The sequence below is a fragment of the Lissotriton vulgaris genome, chromosome 1_2 (assembly GCF_964263255.1).
Source record: "Lissotriton vulgaris chromosome 1_2, aLisVul1.2, whole genome shotgun sequence".
NCBI lineage: Eukaryota > Metazoa > Chordata > Amphibia > Caudata > Salamandridae > Lissotriton > Lissotriton vulgaris.
This window is the reverse complement of record NC_141686.1, coordinates 194,787,581-194,807,457: the sequence shown is the minus strand read 5'-3', so window position 1 is coordinate 194,807,457 and position 19,877 is coordinate 194,787,581. Positions and strand designations below refer to the sequence as shown.

The 19,877-nt window shown below is 44.3% G+C and overlaps 1 protein-coding gene across 1 annotated transcript in view; it reads left to right on the top strand.

Moving 5' to 3' along the window:
* PNLDC1 (PARN like ribonuclease domain containing exonuclease 1) overlaps positions 1-19,877 on the top strand; it is a 338,277-nt gene that overhangs the window by 212,658 nt on the left and 105,742 nt on the right. The window contains exons 14-16 of the mRNA XM_086953672.1: positions 13,457-13,510; positions 13,648-13,690; positions 17,482-17,581. Of these exons, the coding sequence (XP_086809798.1) occupies positions 13,457-13,510; positions 13,648-13,690; positions 17,482-17,581 (197 nt within the window). The remainder of the gene's footprint in view (positions 1-13,456; positions 13,511-13,647; positions 13,691-17,481; positions 17,582-19,877) is intronic.

Sequence of the window (19,877 nt, the reverse complement as noted above, 5' to 3'; positions counted from 1 at the left end):
CTCCTAGGGGCTGATTCCATCTGGTCCGAAAATCTGGTCGGTACAGAAGCACAAAGCTGCAGGGGCATAAAAGAATATTACAACATATTCGGGCTATAAAGAACAAAGATCCTACGTACCCAGTTGCTCGACATTTTAATGAAAAACATCAAGGAGATGAAAAATTAAAAAGTATTTTTTACTCGATACTATACCCCCAAGTAAGAGAGGAGGAGACAGGGATGAGAAATTACGAAGACTAGAGACCAAATATATCTTGGATCTAGATTCAAAACATCCACATGGTCTGAACGCCACCGAAGACCTGTATACCTGTCTCTAGATCTACAGAAGTATTGAGTTAAAATGTGGGGATCAAAAAACATATTCCCTAAACTGAAAATATCAATCAGAGAACGGAGGGAAAAAATCTAATACCTGAGAAACTGAGTCAACATAAACACCAAACCTCACGCATTGGAAAAGGCAGGAATAAATAAGAATTAGAAAACTTTCTTTAACAAATGGTTTTTAAATAAAGGACAAAAGAAAGTTTATTCCCAGCCTATTAACAGTGATCCTTGTACAAATGTTTTTTAATTTAACTTCACCCTTTTTTTAAGCACTTTTTTCTCACATCATTTTTTAGAGAGTACAATACATTACCAACAGAGGCTTCTAGTTGGTAAAACAGGCAGCTAATAAAGGTATTAAGATAAGAGTGACAGTGGAAGAGAAAGTAATAGACCATGTAGAAACCAATACAGGGAAAAAAATATGCATATTGAAGATTTTAAATATAAAGTTTTATATTTTAATCTATATGGATTTTTTTTAAATGCATAAGAAATAGTTGTAGAATACAGTGTTATATTAGATCGGAAAGATATAAAAGATTGGTTGTACATATGGTATTTAAACCATGATGAAGTTGACATGAATGGGCACAGAACAACATAAATGTTGCATAAGGTATTTATACCGTGATTTTAATGCTAAAAATTGCACATTCGCATAAATTTGCACATATACGTGTTTTTACTAGAGGCACAATTTGCACTTTGTAAAAGGCAGCTATATGCAGTAATTTGCACATGAAAATATGTACTGTATTGCGATATTTGCACAAGCGTTATTTGCACAAGTGTCCATGTCAAGAGTACAACAAATATGAAAAATATCTGTGAAGACTCACTGTAAAAGAAACAGAGAAATTACTAAAAATTGAACTAAGATGGCACTAGACCGATCCTGTCACTTTAAAGAAACTACCAAGTAGCACTGTTTTAATGTACAAATGAGCACTGTCACTTTAACACAGCATCACCAGCAAAATGAAAAGAAAAAAAGTGGTGGGTTTGGCATTTAAGGGGTCAGGTGACGTTATTCCGTGTCATGTGATCAAGGTACTTTGTACCGTAACGCGTAATGGCCGACATCTGCACAGCTAAATAAAGAAGATTCTAAGCACCTACTTGGGTCTGTGCTCCACGTTCTTTTCAAAGGAGAAAGGCGCAGGCGACTGCTCGTGCGAGTGGAGTGGCGCGATATATATATATATATATATATAAATATGTAAATGTGTATATTTGTAGATCTGAGATCACATTAACACTGTTTAATTGAATTTTGAACATTGTGACTACATGATTTTGTGTCTGAGACGATTTGATAGTAGGTTTTCTATCTCTATGATTTTGTCATGAAAAACTGACTTAAATATGTTTGAAAACAAAATGGTGATAACTTGATAAAGGCAAACGCCGAAACGCGTCGTCCTTGTTCCATAAGTGCACAATAATAGGATTTGTGCTGGATTATCCTGTTTGCCGTTTTCTGTGTCCAGCTATTGAAGGTTGATGGGAAGCAGGTTCAAATATAATGTGGCGGCTGCTGCCACCAACGGCACCAGCGTTGCAAGGTCGAGGATCGCTTTTGCAGCAATTTGGTGACACAAGCGATTAGAACGATTCCGGGCGTCTCCAACCGTGGATTAAGAGCAAATTAGGTAAGCCTGTGTCCTGGCGCGCGAAGGGTGTGGGAGGTAGCGGTTTCGCGTCTCACAAACGAGGGGTTGCTTTTCGAACACACCCTGAACGTGTAGCACGGTGCTTTTCCCCTAGCGCATTACTCCTGACTACGCGCAATATTCACTAGTGTACGAAGACAAACGTGACTGCCACGAGTAATTATCGTGGCGTGAGGAGAGTCCCTGTTGTATGATGAGTGAATGGGAAAAAACGAGGGAAGCTGAAGCCCAGTCCCTGTTCAGCGAAGAGCAGGATACTGCCCAGAGGGGTGCAATTGCGAATACTGCCACAACGAGTGGAGATTCCACATTAAAACAAAAATTAGCGCTATTTGAGAGACTGAGTAAACGCGAGATTAACAAGTGGTGGGAAGTAGCATCACTCACAAATTACGTGGAGGTTGGAAGAGTCCCACGTGGACTACGCATTAGCATTGTACCAACTTACGACAACCCCAACAAGGATCTGCTGACAGAATGGTCCCAGTACATGGCAAAAACATGCAAGGGGATGTTGGAGATGCTCGTTAAATATGCACAAATCGACCTGGAGGCTACAAGAAAAGATCTAGCGACGTTAAGCATTGAATTGGAGAAGTTTAAAACTGAGAAAAGCCTGGAGGAATTTATGAAAGCTTTACCAAAAAGCTACAGGATTACGAGAACACAATTAAACAAACAAAGCCGACAAAATTTCTCAGAGACAAACGCGACTATGCTGAAGGACGCATACTAACATATGCAAGGAAATACGATTTGGCACAAAGAAACATTCAAGCCAATTGGTCCTCCAAGAAAATAACTACAGTATCGACAGGATCAAGCTCCGACATAAGCACCGATACTGAGAAACGCGACACAGGGATCCCTTTAGGTGCACGACCCCTGACCTTTTACCACGAGTTCCAGATATTGAAACAAATGAACGATCAAAGTCAACAAAACAGAGTACAGACCAGAGGACAAACAAGGGGCAAAAGCGCCAAAAGAGGAAAAGGAAGAGGTCGAGGGACAGCAGCAGAAGAAGACGATTAAAAAGGAAACATAAAAAACTGAATATGGGCAATCATTCCGGGGACACAATGGAAGAGAACAGAACTGTTGTTAATCTCTCAAAGAGACCATTGAATCAAACAGAAATCTCAGTTCTGCAATTGGGACTGTCCTTCTGCCCTAGCACAATTCTGGACTACACAGACACAAGGGTTGATCTGTTTCTGTACATTAGAAAGCTAAAATTGTTGAAAATATATGCAGTCCGATCAAAATCTAAACAGACGAATCCAAGAACTGTGGATGATCCTGGTATCAATCTGCAAGTAGACGACATGGAACTACTGAAAGACATGTATGAATTGGAAATGAACGAAAACAATGAAAGAGATGAATATGTGCTCCCACGACCAGCTGGAGTTATGAAAAAACAAATCCAACATAGTGGTCTGAAACTCAAAAGCAAATTCAATCCTAATGTCACCTTTGACAACATTGAAGCGTACACGCAAGCTATCATAGCAGACCTAAAGAAAACAAGGAGAAACTTTGGCAACTCCAAGTTGGATAATCTAACAAATGAACAAAGATTGGCCATAAAAAATCTCAAGGAAGACAGCTCTATCTTGATTAAGCCCTCCGGCAAGGGGGGCAACGTTGTAATTATGAACTATAATGATTACAAATTGGAGGCAACAAGACAATTATCTGACACCACGTGTTAAGAGCTGATCAATTGGGAACAATACAGGAAAACGATAAAAGATTATCATGCACTGTTGGGGGGATGGTATCATGACGGACTCCTAGATACCGATGAATATAAATGAAATGAAATGAAAAATTGCACTTGTATAGCGCGTAACTATCCGGAGGCCTCGCAGCGCTTGTGACTGATTGCTTAATGCGGGCTCAGGGTAGTTCAGCAGGTTTTAGCAAACAAGTGCGTTTTCAGAGCTTTCCTAAAAGACATGTGGTTGCTGTTTCCTCGAAGAGAGAGAGGGAGGGAATTCCAAAGTCTGGCCGCCGTGTGGGAAAAGGAGCGGCCTCCCCAGCGGGCTTTCTTGACTTTGATGGACGTAGCCAGCTGAAGGGTGCACGAACGAAGGGAGCGGGACGGAACATAAGGCGTAACCATAGGGTGTAGAATTGCGGGACCCGTTCGGTGGAAGGATTTGTGTAAAATACACATAACCTTAAATTGCACTCTTGCCGTCACTGGGAGCCAGTGAAGTTCCTTCAGGGCGTTTTTAGCTGACTGCCAGCGGGGTAGATTATACAGTAATCGAGCCGCACTGTTTTGTGTGACTTAGAGCTTCTGAGTGACGGAAATCGGGACTCCCATGTAAAGGGCATTCCCATAGTCCAGGCGGGAGAGTATCAGGGCCTGGACCATGACCCTCCTCGCCTGGAATGGGAGCAGAGGGAGCACCTTCCGCAACATCCTCATTAGCCCAAAACAGGTGGCTGCGGTCTTGGTGGCTTGGACCGAGAAGTCCAGTGCTTTATCGAGCCAGATCCCGAGGCTCTTTATCTGGGACTTAGGGACGGGGGGCGGGCCCAAACATGGTGGCCAGATGGATGCAAGGGCAGAGGGGGGGAGGATTGCCCAACAGGATGATGTCTGTCTTCTCCCCATTGAGTTTCAGACAGGAAGATTGCATCCATCTGGCGACAGCCTCTAGACAGGGGCCTAAGGTGGGGGACGATCCCTCAGAGTGGTCTAAAGAGACAACCAGTTGGGTATCGTCCGCGTAGGTGACAATACGCACACCAAAGGGATGGACTATCCTGTCTAGAGGTTCCATGTGGGCATTAAAAAGGGTGGCACTTAGGGAGGAGCCCTGGGGGACCCCGCACCTAAGTGGGTGTTTGGGAGAAGCCGCCTCACCCTCGAAGACCTGAAAGAATCGCTCATCCAGGAAGGATGTCAGCCATTCCAGGGCCGCGCCCGACACGCCCATGCCCGCCAATCGATGTAATAGCGTGGATGGTTAACCGTGTCGAACACGACGCTGAGGTCCAATAGAATGATGGCAACTTTTCCTCCCCGGTCCAGCACGGCTCTTGCTTCTTCCGTTACCGCTAGGAGGGCGGTTTCGGTTCCGTGCTGAGGGCGAAACCCTGTCTGAGAGGCACGCAGCAGGCTATTGGACTCCTAATATTCCACTAAGGTATTGTTGACGTGCCTCTCAAGCAGTTTGCTCAGCCACGGAAGTAGAGAAATAGGGCGGTAGTTTGCCAAATTACTCTGGTCAAGGTTGGGCTTTTTCAACAAGGCCTTCACCATCGCACACTTCCAAGATGGTGGAACAGATTTGGAAGTGATGGATGTGTTCAGAACGTCTAAGATAACCGGACGAATGACGTCCATGACCTTGATGAGGGTCTGAGGCGGTGCTGGGTCGTTGGGAGAACCAGAAGTGATCTTAGGGATCAGTCTGTCTAATCCAGGGGTATGAAGAAGTGGGATTTCATCAAGCATACAGGGGGCAGAGAAGTCAGAGGTTGTAGGCGAGAGGGATTCCAAATCATCCTTAGTGTTACTGAATGAGGAGTATATGGCCTGAATCTTTTGAGAGAAAAAGACGGCCAGATCGTTACAGCGGTTTTGGGCGCCTTCAACAGAGGGACGCTCAGCGAGGGGTGAGGTAAGGGATTTAGCAATTTAAAAAATTTCCTTGGGGGCATTCGCAGCCGCGTTAATTTTCCCTTCATAAAAAATAACTTGTGCCGTCTTTATCTCTATTTTATAGAGCTTTATAGCAGCCCTATACTCAGCCTTTCTAAGTTGAGAGTAGTCCTGCCTCCAGGCTCTCTCAAGTTTACGGCAGGCTAATTTCCTGAGTCTAAGGTCAGGTGTGTACCATGGGGCAACTTTGGGTCTTCTTATAGATTTACAGGAATGTTTAGGAAGAACCTGGTCAAGGGTGCTAGAAATACAATTGTTGAAGTTATTAGTGGCCGTATTGGGATTAGTTACCTTCCTAGGTGGATCTCTGGCAAGGGGGCTTACCAGTCAGGGAGGGGAAGTGAGGGCCATTTCCTCCTCGGTGCTTAGCAAGGTTTTGAGAGGAGGGGGGGGGTTAGTGCGCCAGGTAAGAGGTATTAAAAAATGGTCGGTCCAGGGTAGTGGTATAGGAGTCTCCACCGTGAGATTATCTATATTACTGTAGATGTGATCAAGAAGATGTCCCTTATTATGCGTTGCATGATAGCCCTTCTGGCATAGGTCCATGGCTTGCAAGTTGGAACGGAGGATATTAGCTGATGTGTCGTGGGGGTCATCTAGATGTAAGTTGAGGTCCCCGAGCAAAGTAAAGTTAGGCGAGATCAACACGACACTTGCAGCAAGGTCTATTATCTTGGTGATAAAGTTATTAAGGGCGCCAGGAGGGCGATATGCTAGAATACCAGAGAAGGTGGTAGTGGGAGAGAGTTCTAACGAGAAGTGAAGGCTCTCGCAGGTTGGCGTGGTGGTTGGAGTGACACGGCATTTATAGCTGTCTCTATATATGATAGCCAATCCGCCGCCTCTCTCAGTCTGGCGGTCCAGTCTTTTAAGCGTATATCCTTGAGGAGTGACCCATACTGTGGTCGGGTCATTGTCTATCTGGAGCCATGTTTCTGTTAAAAAAAGAGCCTCGGGGTTGAGCTCTTCAATCAACATGTACAGTTCAGTAAAATGTTTCGGTAAAGACCGACAGTTGAGGAGAAACATTCTCCATTTCTGTCCGGGGGACGAATGACAGCTGTGTAGGGGAAGTGGACTCCAATCACAGCCTTTGCAATGGTACTCAGTATTGGTTGGGAGGACTGAGTGGCGACATGACGAATTGGTAAGGGGTCGTAGGTTGAGAAACGAAGAGGAGTTATAAGAGAGAGCCCCCACCATGATGGAAGTCCTGTCCGAGAGCAAGCTGGAAGCGTCTGGACGCGGACTGGCGCAGACTGGCTTCTCTTTGGCGCCTCTTCGGCGCTACCGCTGCACGTCACCGCTGCGCTAGAGAGCCGGAGTATAGATAGATTAGGGGAAGGACAAAGACTAGAGCGTCACCCACCAAAGATGGCCGCCCAGCGTGGCGAGACCAGGAAGTGAGGACGCGATTACCTCCCTCCACAACAAACAGCACAATGCTGCGGTGGACCGCGAGTCAGCGTGTGGATAGGCATAAGCATAACAGTTTTTTTTAAAAATAGTCAACGCAACACAACAGTTTAAAAATCACTGCTTGCAGCAATACGAGTGTTCTCCTTAGCGCTTTGCACAAGATGTTAGCAAACAACAATGTGCGCGAGAGTGCTGAGCCCTTTAGTAGTCAGGGGGAAGGACAAAGACTAGAGCGTCACCCACCAAAGATGGCCGCCCAGCGTGGCGAGACCAGGAAGTGAGGACGCTATTACCTCCCTCCACAACAAACAGCACAATGCTGCGGTGGACCGGGGAGTCAGCGTGTGGATAGGCGTAAAAATAACAGTTTTTTTAAAAATACAGTCAACGCAACACAACAGTTTAAAAATCACTGCTTGCAGCAATACGAGTGTTCTCCTTAGCGCTTTGCACAAGATGTTAGCAATCAACAATGTGCGCGAGAGTACTGAGCCCTATAGTAGTCAGGGGGAAGGACAAAGACTAGAGCGTCACCCACCAAAGATGGCCGCCCAGAGTGGCGAGACCAGGAAGTGAGAACGCGATTACCTCCCTCCACAACAGACAGCACAATGCTGCGGTGGACCGGGGAGTCAGCGTGTGGAGAGGGTGTAAGAATAACAGTTTTTTAAAAAAATACAGTCAACGCAACACAACAGTTTAAAAATCACTGCTTGCAGCAATACAAGTGTTCTCCTTAGCGCTTTGCACAAGATGTTGGAAATCAACAATGTGCGCGAGAGCGCTGAGCCCCTTAGTAGTCAGGGGGAAGGACAAAGACTAGAGCGTCACCCACCAAAGATGGCCGCCCAGCGTGGCGAGACCAGGAAGTGAGGGCGCGATTACCTCCCTCCACAACAAACAGCACAATGCTGCGGTGGACCAGGGAGTCAGCGTGTGGATAGGCGTAAGAATAACAGTTTTTTAAAAATACAATCAACGCAACACAACAGTTTAAAAATCACTGCTTGCAGCAATACGAGTGTTCTCCTTAGCGCTTTGCACAAGATGTTAGCAATCATATAAATTCTTGAAAAAGGACCAACCCCGTATCCCATGCTTATATTTCCTCCCAAAAATCCATAAGGACCCACTAGTACCACCAGGACGTCCAATAGTAACATCCAATGGGGGATTATTGGAGAACACCTCCATATTTTTGGATTTGTTTCTGAATGAATATGTACGCAACTCTTACTGCAAAGACAGTACAGATATTTTGAGACAGTTGCACGATTTGAGATGGGAGGAAGGATATTTGATGATAAGCATGGACATATGCTCTCTATATACGTGCATTGATCAGGTAAAGGGAGTAGAGGCATGCATGTATTTCTTGAGGAGTTGACATGTTGATTATTGGGAACACAATGCTATGCTGAAAAATATGCTGTTGTTTTGCCTACAGGAAAATATCTTCCTCTTTGAAAAAACTGTATATCGCCAATGGTCAGGGACCGCGATGGGAACTTGTTTTGCCCCCAGCCTAGTGAATCTTTTCCTAGGCTGGTGGGAGGAACAGGTTGTGTGGTCGCAGGAATCTGAGATGTACACTGACCACATTCTTATGTGAGTCAGGTACATCGACGATCAATTCATAATATGGAATGGTCCCGAAAACGTAGCTAAACAGTATATAAGTCATCTTGAAGTGAATGATTTGAATTTGCAATTCACGTATAACATGAGTGACAAATTCTGTGAATCTCTAGATATAGCAGTGGAGATAAAAGAGGGACATATCACCACTCGCCTGTTCCGAAAAGCCACAGCAGGCAATGCAGTGCTGCATGCGGCGAGCCACCACCCCATACCTTTGAAGAAGAGCATACCGTATGGGGAACTCTGAAGGGCTCGCCGCAATTGCAGCACTGATGCAGACTTTGAGAAAGAGCAGAAGGCCATGATTCTGCGATTTAAACAGCGAGGGTACAGTGAGGAAACCCCCCAAACAGCACATGATAAAGTGAAGGATTTAAAACAAGAGGAAGTCCTATTTAACATCTCAGGCTCTGCAACAAGAAATGACGAGCCGAATAAAATGATTCGACCACGTCCACCCCGTATGATTATCAATTTCAGTAGGGGTGCATGGGCACTGAATAAGATTTTGAGGGCACATTGGAACCTACTCACCACAGATCCTATTATAGGTACATATGTAGGACAGGGACCCCAAATTACCTATCGCAGGGCAAGATCATTTAGGGGCCAAATGGTCCACAGCTATCCTGGGAATGCAACCCGGGCAAACTGGCCTCCTATACCTTTTGGATTTACAACCTGCGGTAGCTGCAAAGCTGATCGCAATGGAAGATCCTGCAAAGACTTTCTAAATGGCACAGGACAAAAGAAGCAAATTAGGCAACAAATAAACTGTAACACCGAGTTTGCTGTCTACGTATTGGATTGCCCTTGTGGCCTCCGATACGTAGGCAGCACCAAACATCCACTGAAGGTGAGGATCCTACAGCACTTGCGTGCCATCACTAATAGGGATCACAATTACCCGATGGCTCGCCACTACGAAGAGAAACACAATAGCAATAACGGCAGTCTGAGATTCTTTGGCATTGATAAAATCCCCAAAAATATACGTGGTGGTGACTACGAAACACAGTTGAGAGTCAAAGAATCCAGATACATTATAGATCTAGACTGCAAGACCCCCAAGGGGCTTAATTGTGGGGAGGAGTTATCTTCAAATATAGGCATATGAAGCTGTCAGGGACATGGCAAATGCTACCACGTTGAATGATGAGTTCTGTAAAGAAGATTTTAGATCACTAGCACTTTTAAGAATTGGCTTAGGCATATACCATTAGCCCCCTCACACTAAGGTTGAGAATGGCAACCCACAATTGTGGTGTTACCATAGGAACGCTAGTCGTTTCAGGGCCCAAATATTATGAATGACAAGCCATACACAAGCCACTCTTGAGTGGAAATAGGTTTATTTCCAGTCGTTTTTTACTTTTCACATAATTACCCACTCACGCCAAACTGTCACCTTTTCCTCACTCCCCATTATGAGCACTTGAACCTAAGGCATACCACCAGATTACAACACCTTTCCCCACACCTATTCCATGCTAGTGGGGACACTCAGTAGATCAGATACTGTGTCAAACTCGGGGAGCTCCCTAGTACTCAATAAATAAATAAATGAGTATATGAATTTCTTATACGGTGCCCTAGATACAGAGAATCAAAGTGGCTTTCCATCTTAGAGCAGTCTCGAACCCCGCTCGCACCTGGCGGGATACTACATTTCCCAGCCACACAGCGATCGGTAGCCAATCACGTGACATGAAACAGGCACAGGGAATATTCAGCTAATTCGCCCAATCGCAAGCTATCAGCAGGCGAACTACATTACCCGGGTAACTTAGCGACTGCTCGTGAGATTAGGCCGATACATCTAACGGCAATCCTTATGCGTATTGATACAAATTGTGACACCACGAATGTGTAAATTTGTATATTTGTAGATATGAGATCACATTAACACTGTTTAATTGAATTTTGAACATTGTGACTACATGATTTTGTGTCTGAGACGATTTGATAGTATGTTTTCTATTTCTATGATTTTGTCATGAAAAACGGACTTAAATATGTTTGAAAACAAAATGGTGGTAACTTGATAAAGGCAAACGCAGAAACGCGTCGTCCTTGTTCCATAAGTGCACAATAAAAGGATTTGTGCTGGATTTTCCTGGTGTGCCATTTTCTGTGTCCAGCTATTGAAGGTGGATGGGAAGCAGGTTCAAATATAGTGTGGCGGCTGCTGCCACCAACGGCAGCAGCTTTGCAAGGTCAAGGATCGCTTTTGCAGCAATTTGGTGACATATATATGTCTTAAAAGTTTTTACTTTTCTTATGATATGTATGTCAGGGGGGCGAGGCACAATTGTGAAAAGAGGTGCCATTGCGGTTCTTGCACGCAAGTGCGTAGAAACCCAATGGTGAAGATTCTAAACAAGTCTTCTACATTAATTAGAGATAGAGATGTGTTTAATTTATTTTGGTGGAAGGCCTGAACAACCATCTATGACTTGCCCGGGATAGTAGAGGTTGTAGTTGTTTGGAAAAATGTTTAGGCATTTTATTTAGAGGTTTTTTTTGTTTTAAGACAACCTAGGGCTGGCAGGACTTGTGAACATTGACAGAGCATGGTAATGTCAGTGCTTTACCTGTCTGCATATCTGTGCTACTTCAGTGTATATTGAAATGGAAAGTGCCTTCTCTGCAGGGGCTCATGGCAGCTTGTTGTCCTTTAAACAGCAACCACCAGCATGTTGAAGATGCATATGTTTTTTGTAAGTGGAGCCCTTTCAAGGGGTTAGAGATGACATTAGGAGGTCAAAAAAGCAATGTGAGCAATTCAGAGGCAATGGCACACACTCCTATTATCCTTACATTATAAGGCGTCTAACAGGTAGGCCACTATAACAACCATTAATTTGAGACAATTACGTCCAGGTCAACTTCTGTGGAGAGGTGGTTGTAGCAAAGATGTTGTGCCTGATCCCAACCTCTTTTCTCCTGGTCACCTGCAGAATGCTTAGAACCCGCACCTTCGTCTGTAACAGGCTCCTCCAAGCTGTAATTTGAATTATATTTATATATCGCTTACTACCCCTGACGACAGGGTTCGCAAAGGAAGTGGCAGGAGTAGGGGGAGCAAGTTAGAGGCAGTGTTTTCAGGTTACATATCCACTAAATTGGTTCAGGGACACAGAGGACATCGAAAACAATGTGTTTGCCTTGTAAACTACACACTCAAGCTTTGCTCTAAGAAATCAATACTTCTAGTTTTAAGGGTTGATTTTAAAAGCCTTAATCTTGTGCAGATAAAATATGCAGTAATGATTCAAAAGGAGAATAAAATTGCAGTTAGAAATGCTGTCATTAATGAAAACAATAAGAAAATTTAAAAAAAGATTTGCATGTTTAAATGGCATCCTAGACCTTAATGCCAATTCCAAACCCTATGCTAATTTAGTAGGCTAAATATTATATATTATTCCTGCCTGTTGAATATTTGGAATGGAACGCACAGCATATTTTTTGAAACCGCAAGGCTGCCCATTTGTTATCAGAGTTCTGTCAGGGAAGAACGGGTTTGTGCTTTGCCATTGACAGGAATTCCCACATGGCTGCTCTCTGCTTCTATAGCTGGCTCTGATTGAGAGTGAAATCTGGATTGGGAACTTGCTAATCAGCAAATCGGTGTGACATTTGGCTATATTCTCTTGGGAGAATAAACATCCAAATTAAATCTCCTCAATATAAACTATCACAGCCTAGTTTACGTCAGTTGATCACCACATGTTTACTTTAATGTTGACCCTGATCTTCATGGGAACAGCCCAGCCAGAACTGCCAGGCCAGGTCCTCCCTGGACCGGAAACCAGCATCTTGGAACCGGTTTCGTGGTTTCACCCCTCATCAGCCAGGCTAGCTTGAATCCAGTAGCACAGTGAGCAAAGGGCCGACTTCTGGGCATACCCTTGCCACTTAGGGTAAACATAGCAAACACAACAAGATGATGGACTGAGTGCTGAAACCTTTTAGCCACTCACCCCCAGTCAAAAGATCTGGGTTTAGTCAATTGTTCTTTTGCTCACTGTGCCACCCCAGTTTCAACACACCGTCAATCATTTTATTTTGTGATGTTGCTGTGTACGCACTAAGTGGCTAAGGGTATGCCCAGATGTGGGTCCTTAGCTCGCTGCACCACTGGATTCAAGCTAACCTGGCTGATGAGGGGTGATACCCCGAAACTTGCTTGTTTCAAGGTCCAGGAAGGACCTGGCTTTTCAGTTCAGGCGGAACTGTTCTCATGGGAAGTAATGTCTAGCCTGATTTGCACATGGCTGGGTTCAAAATGGGGTGATATAGCGAGCAAAATAACTATGGATTAAACCCAGATCTGAGACTGGGGATAAGTGTTTGAAAAGTTTCAACATCATTTCATTCTGTGATTTTGCTAGATATTTACACCCAACACCAAGGGGCATTTTATGGAATATCCAAAGCGGGCAATAAGTGGTTAGGCGACCTTTAGGGCCACGATAAAAGCTTTTCATAGCTTACTGTTCGAATAGTCTTCATGCGTGCATTGCTTTATTTTTTATGTCAAAATGTAGGTTTCTACCAGCGCCTCTCTCTGTCTTTTATGAACGCATCAGAGTACCTGCGAACAGAATTTTGAGGAAACCATACCGTATGATTGAGCTGGAAAAGCTACCCAGGCATTTCAGTTAATTATTGTGTTTATTCTCGTTTGTTACATTTAGTGGAGGAAGCATGCCCCCACGAAGCTGCCTATGATGCTTTTGTTTGTGGATCAGGTACATATAAAGTTTGTTCAGTGTTCAATATTTGTATATACTGTTACATAAAACATATAATCCTTTGCCTCTTCTTTTTAAGGCCTCCTTTACTCCCTGTGCTAACCCTATGCTCTCTCATCATTTTGTTTCCCCAGTGCTTGTGAAGCTTGGCCACCTTTTACTTGTAACGCATCAAATGTAGGTAAAATTGGCATCCTCTTTTTAATGGCCCAGGGGGGCAATCTACCTACACTCACTTTTCAATCTGCACTTCTGTACCATGTTTACCCTTCACCATAAGCATCACCCTAAGAACTTGTTCCTAATGGCGGTTCAGCCACACCCATGCATGTGTGTATATATGTATGCAGTATTTATATAGCGTACTTGGATTTGGCCATTACTGCTGGGTCATCTCTACACTTTTTTGTTCCTTTACCCTCCTTTATACTGAACCTGTTTTTGTTGCATTTTATGACTGTTCACTTTTCCACTGCAAGCCAGTGCTAAAGTGCTTGAGCTCTCTCTTTAAAACCTGGAAGAATGGGCTCATTCCCAAGTGTAGCTGATGGATCACATGACTGGGTGTAGCTGACAGTTGGGCTTTGTGTATTCCCCTTAGACATCCACTCCCAGTTGAGAGCTTTGATGTGCCTGGATTGTCCTTCACTGGCAGAATGGGTAGGTAGAGCTGAGCACAGCCCTACTTACCCTTGAATAGGATGTGTTCTGCCTCTACAAAAAGGGCTGTATACCTCCTGTATTCACTCTGAGGGTGGGGGAGGCAGGAAGACGCTGCAATTCAAATGGAAACCTCTAGAAGCTTTTCCCACCTCAAAGGAGACACTTGGTAAAAATATTGGACCTCAGACACAAACTCTTCAGTACACTTCTGACCCTGTAGAGACTCTGCCATGTAGGTCTGCTGTGCTGCTGAATGGACTGCTGCTTTCCTGGATTGCTGTTCTACTGGATTACTGTATTGTTGCACTTCTGTCTTGCTGGATTGCTCCCCTCCTGACTCAGTCAGAGGGATTGAACCTGAACCCAGGATTCCCAGAGTGACTCCACGGGTTAGTCTGCTGGCCTCCGGTTTAGAGCATGGACATAACATAATGTAATGGAAAGTGGATTTTGAGAGCTTTACTTGTCACCTTTGTGGGTATCTAGACACTGGGTAGGTGAGTGTATACGATACGGGCTGTCTCTGTCAACATTATGATCCCACAAGAAGACTAATTGAATAGCTAGGTCTTCATCTATTTGTGGAATTCAGGTAGTGAGGACGAGGCCCTAATTTCTTGGAGGAGGTCCTTCCAGGATTTGGCAGCTTGGTAGGAGAATGTTCAAACTCCCATTCTGGCTCTGCAGATGTGGAGTGTGTGTGGGAGTGAGAGTGAGACAGAGTGAAGTTGTCTGGGTTTGTGGAAGTGAAGCCGGTGTTGAGGTAATTGGTTTCCATGTTGTGCAGTGACTTGAATGCATGTGTGAGAAGTTTGTACTGGCAGCTCTTCCAGATGGGGATCCAGTGATCTCTCCGACGAGTGATGTGGGTTCAGCGTGGGACGTCAAGGACAAGTCTGGCAGGGTGTTTTGGATTGGTTGAAGTCTGTGAAGGAGATGGGTTGAGGTGCTTCTGTGGAGTGTGTTGCCATATGCTTGTGATTATGGCCCGCTTGATGGTATATCTGATGCCAGTGACAGCCACTTGAAGATTTTGTGTAACATGCAGAGGAGGTGGAAGCATAAGGATGCAACAGCATTAACCTGAGACTTCATGGTGAGAGTGGTGTCAAGGATGAGGCCCAGGTTTCTAGCATGGTTGGTTGGGGTGGATGTGGGTACAAAATTGTCGGGCCACCAGGTAGATTCTCAAGGTGAGCTCTTTTTCCCAAGGATCAGCACTTCAGTTTTGTCTTTGTTAAGCTTAAGGCTGTTTTTTTTCATTCTGTTGACCAAACTGGTCATGCATTATTTGAAGTTTGTCTTGGTGGTGACAGTGTTGTCTGAGAGGTAAAAAGTTAGCTGAGTGGTGTTAACATAGGAGAAGAAGTTGATTTGGTGGTATCTCATGATATTTGCCAAAGGAGTCATGTATATGTTGAAGGGTGTTGGGCTGATTGATTATCCTGGTGGGACACCGCAGATGAGATCCTTGGGTTCTGAAGTGGGCATAGAGAACCTGACTCATGTTCTTCCGGATAGGAAGGAAGCTGTCCATTCAAGTGCTGTTCCTTTTATTCCTGCTGTGTGTTGTTTGAAGATGAGTGTGTGATGGGAGACGGTGTCAAAAGCGGTGGAGAGGTCCGGGAGGATAAGGGAGGTGGTCTGTCCACAGGCAAGGTAAGTGCATATGCTGTCTCTTGTAGTGATGAGGGCTGTTTCGTGCTGTGCTTGTTTCAGAATTCTGATTGTGAGTCGTCCAGGAGTTTGTAGTGTAAAGTTATCTGTTGATAGTCTTCTCATTTGGGAAGGCGAGTGCCAAGATAGGTTGGTGGTTGTTGAGTACTTCAGAGTTGGCCGAGGGTTAAGGAGGGCAGTGACTTTGGCATGTTTCTAGCTGTCTGGTAAGGTGGCAGTCTTGAGGAAGGTGTAGATGATGGAACTGAGAGCAATGTTGATCGTGGTTCTTCCCTGGTTGTAGATCTGGCAGGGCAGGGGTCTGTGGGAGTCCCTGAATGGACGGTCTTAATTATTGCTGCCTCGTCCTCTATGAATAGAGAGTTCTATGCTGTCATATTGGTCGTCTTTAGTTGATTTCGTGGAAAAAGTCAGAGACGTTGTTGCAGAGGTCTTGTGAAGGAGTGACTGGGTTGATGAATTCCTTGATGTGCCAAAAAAGTTCCTTCCAGTTTTTAGCGCTAGATTCTATTCCTAGAATCAGTGCCTTTTTCTTGGTCTCTTTTACTTGATGGCGATAGCGTCTAAGTGCAGCCTTGTAGGGGTTTCTTCTGGTGGTTCCTCAGGTGGTTATCCGTTTCCTTTCAAGTTTTTATGCAAACTCTTGGATTCTCTGAGGTCAGTGTTGTACCAGCTAGCTTGTTTGTTGGATCTTTTGGGTTTGGTGTTTTTCAGGTATGCCAGGGTATTGGCACAGGTGGTGTTCAGTTATTGAAGTTGTTTTTGTTGTTGATGAGGTCGTTGGTGGGGTCTGGGTAGTTTTTTTTGGAGGACGTTGAGCCATTCCGTTTCTGTAACTTTCTTCCAGCAGCGGTTTGGGTTGTTGCTAAACTCTGTAGGGGTGGTTGGTGGCCCTGTTATGTGGAAATGGGACGAAGGAGTAGTCAGTCTATGTGGGTGGAGTGATGTGGCTGACTTTAAACTTGTCACTGGAGAAGAAGATGGATTAAAGGGTGTTACTGGCGATGTGGGTAGAGCCCTGTATGAGCTGGGAGAGACCGATGTTCTGTAGATTTACGAGCAAGTCCGTGGAGTTGGAGTCCATGGGTCCGTCAATTTGAAGTTTGAGAGTGCCTAAATATATGAAGTCTTTGGTGCTCATGGCGAGAGGTGCTGTGGGGTCGGTCACTAAAATCTTTAACATTTCATATCTTCGGTTCTACTGATAGGATTGATGTTATTTTGGTCTTGACTTAGTTATTAAAGTTTGCTCTATTTTTCTAAATTGGTGTGGAATGTTTTTGTGTGTGGTGTTTTAACTTTATTATTGTTTGAAGTGCTGCATAAATACTTTACAAATTGCCTCTAAGTTAAGCCTGAGTGCTTTGGCTGATTCCTCTGCTCTCACCAGAGGCGTTCCAGAGGTTGACATATACCACACTGCCAACATTGCTTCACAGTTACATGTATTTTACTGCTTCACTGGGCCTAAAGTTACTCTAAGCACTCCTGCTATCTATGGTCTCACTGTCCTACCATTCCTCGCCTCGTATTCTGCTGTTTTGAACCATATTAGACTGTCAGTGCATCCTTGCATCAGAAGATAGATTGTTGTGGACCCTTCTGAGTTGACATTTTCTTTCTTCTAGGGACACTGAGGATCCTACACGTCCTTTTTCTCGTTACATGGATGTAATCCGGGAACATATCAACCAAGTGAATCTAATCCGTGCTAGAATATCCCGCATTGTAAGTGTTCCCCATAATGTTCCTGCTCTCAGACTTATTCTCCCATCTCCCTCATCCTCATTCTGCTTGACATGCTTTCCTAGTTCTCTTCTTTGCTCTCCCCTTCACTCCTGTGATCATTCTTACCAATCTGTACCACACTGATTGGGTACCATGGAATTGTGTAACAGTAGCATCTGTTCTTTTTTAGAAAATAGTGACTGCAAAACTATTATTAAGTGATGCTCAAATAAGTTATGTAGGGCTCTATGGCTATTAGAACATTCCGCCCCTATAGCAGTGAAGGCTAGTATTTGACGGCGCCAGGGGGTAAGTCGTGAGTCTGTGTAGGGAGTGCAGGGAGTAGAGAATGAAGAAAAAAACACTTACATGTCTGTCGACGCCTCCTCTCCCTCTTTGCCCGCTTCCAGGGCTGGAAGTACCCAGCTCCCAACCTCACCATAGCCAATCACAATGCTGCAATACAGTGTATTGTGGTAAGTTTGGACGGGGTTGGCCCCAAAACTATCCGACCTGGGTCATATCATGCGTACAAATGTGAAGTGGTCGGTGTAGTATTCAATTATAAATACAGTTTAGCAGTAGACTGTGCTCTAATTCCAAAGAAAAGGCGATTCCTTCTATTGTGAATCTGAATTTTAATTCGTTCAGTCATCCGTGTCAATGCATTCTTTTTTTTGCTCAAAATAATTTCAACATTTTTAAGAGTACATGATAGCATTCTATACAATATATTACAGTGCTCATAGGTGCAAGAAAAAGGAAAAGGAATTTGAGTAGGATGGAGGTGGTTGGGTCAGTGAGGGACAGGGTAAAGGCGTTGTGATAACGACACAATTCATTGATATATGGTAGAACCTTTACAGCCTACTTTCGGTCAAAAGTTCCCATATTAGTACATTACACATAGGGCAATAATGAATAATTTCACAATCCTTTAGTGTATGTAGGTGTGTAGAAGGTTGTCAACGTTTCGACCCCTGGATACAAAGGGTTAATTGATCCTCATTTCGGGGTCTTCCTCAGGACAGGTTGAGATGTATGAGCACCTGAAAACATAAATGTGAGTCAGTGCCTGGATGGGGGTTACATAATCTACCATTATTAAAGAGGAATTGGTGGGTTACCTACTTATATTTATCGGCTCAGGATGTCCGATCTTGGTTGACGGCCGCAGCGTTAGTGCCGTATCTGTGGATGATGATCACCACATTAGTGAATAATGAAAGGGTTTTTTTTTGTAGAGTGATCCACTATTGTGAGAAATGGATTAAAAACTCACTTGGAAAAACTCGAAATTCAATCCTGTTCAGTCGTCTACTGGCGAGTGTGTGGACAGATTATCGTTATCAATCCGATCGTAGTTGGGTCCTCTACCGCTAAACAGTCAGTATCAGCGTCTAAAGAAAATCATATTGATACATGAAGTGGGGTGCGCACCGGTGGACAGAGGGGTGCAGTTACACTACATGAGATTATTAGTTCACTGTGTAGGCATGGAGTCGCAATGTAGATAAAGATAATAGCAGAAGTAACTCTAGACATCGGAGCGAGGGTCTTCGTGTTCAAACAAGGCTACAGTAATAAAGACAGTTGGGACATATAAAATTCTACCGTAAAGGTTCCGTTAGACAGGAGTGTGAATGTTGTGCCTGGGCCAGACAGAAGCACAGATATCTCCATAGCTCACAATAGAAGGAATCGCCTTTTCTTTGGAATTCGTGCATAGTCTACCGCTAAACTGTATTTATAATTGAATACTACACCGACCACTTCACATTTGTACCCGCAATACAGTGTATCGGCGGTCAGCCAGAGGATGGGAGGCTGGCCATGTTCTTCATGCAGGCTGTAATGCAGCTTGCATGGGGAACATGCAAAGTGCACAACTGTTTGACCGGCCCAAGACTGCCGGCTAAAGCGTCCTGCACACTTGAAGTGGGAAAAGCACTCCTCCCCGCCCTGCTCTGTGAGCAGAGCAGCCTCACCCCTAAACTGCTCAACAAGGGGAAAATTTTAATCAAAATAACAATGAGTTATTATCATTTTATTTTTTCCTCTTTGACTTGCTCAGTGGGGTGAGTCTCCACCTTAGCGGAGAAGCCACCACTGCTCTAGAGACTGTTATATTTTGAAATCCCCTTCTGCTCTGTGAGGATTTTTGTTCACAGCAATACCTGAGAACAAACATTGGAATGTTGGAGCTCCGGGCTTCTGCCGGCCATTAAAAGCCCAGAGTACTCCATTGTTTTCAACAGAGCTCCCAACATTTCAGTGTTCTAATATTAAATAAATG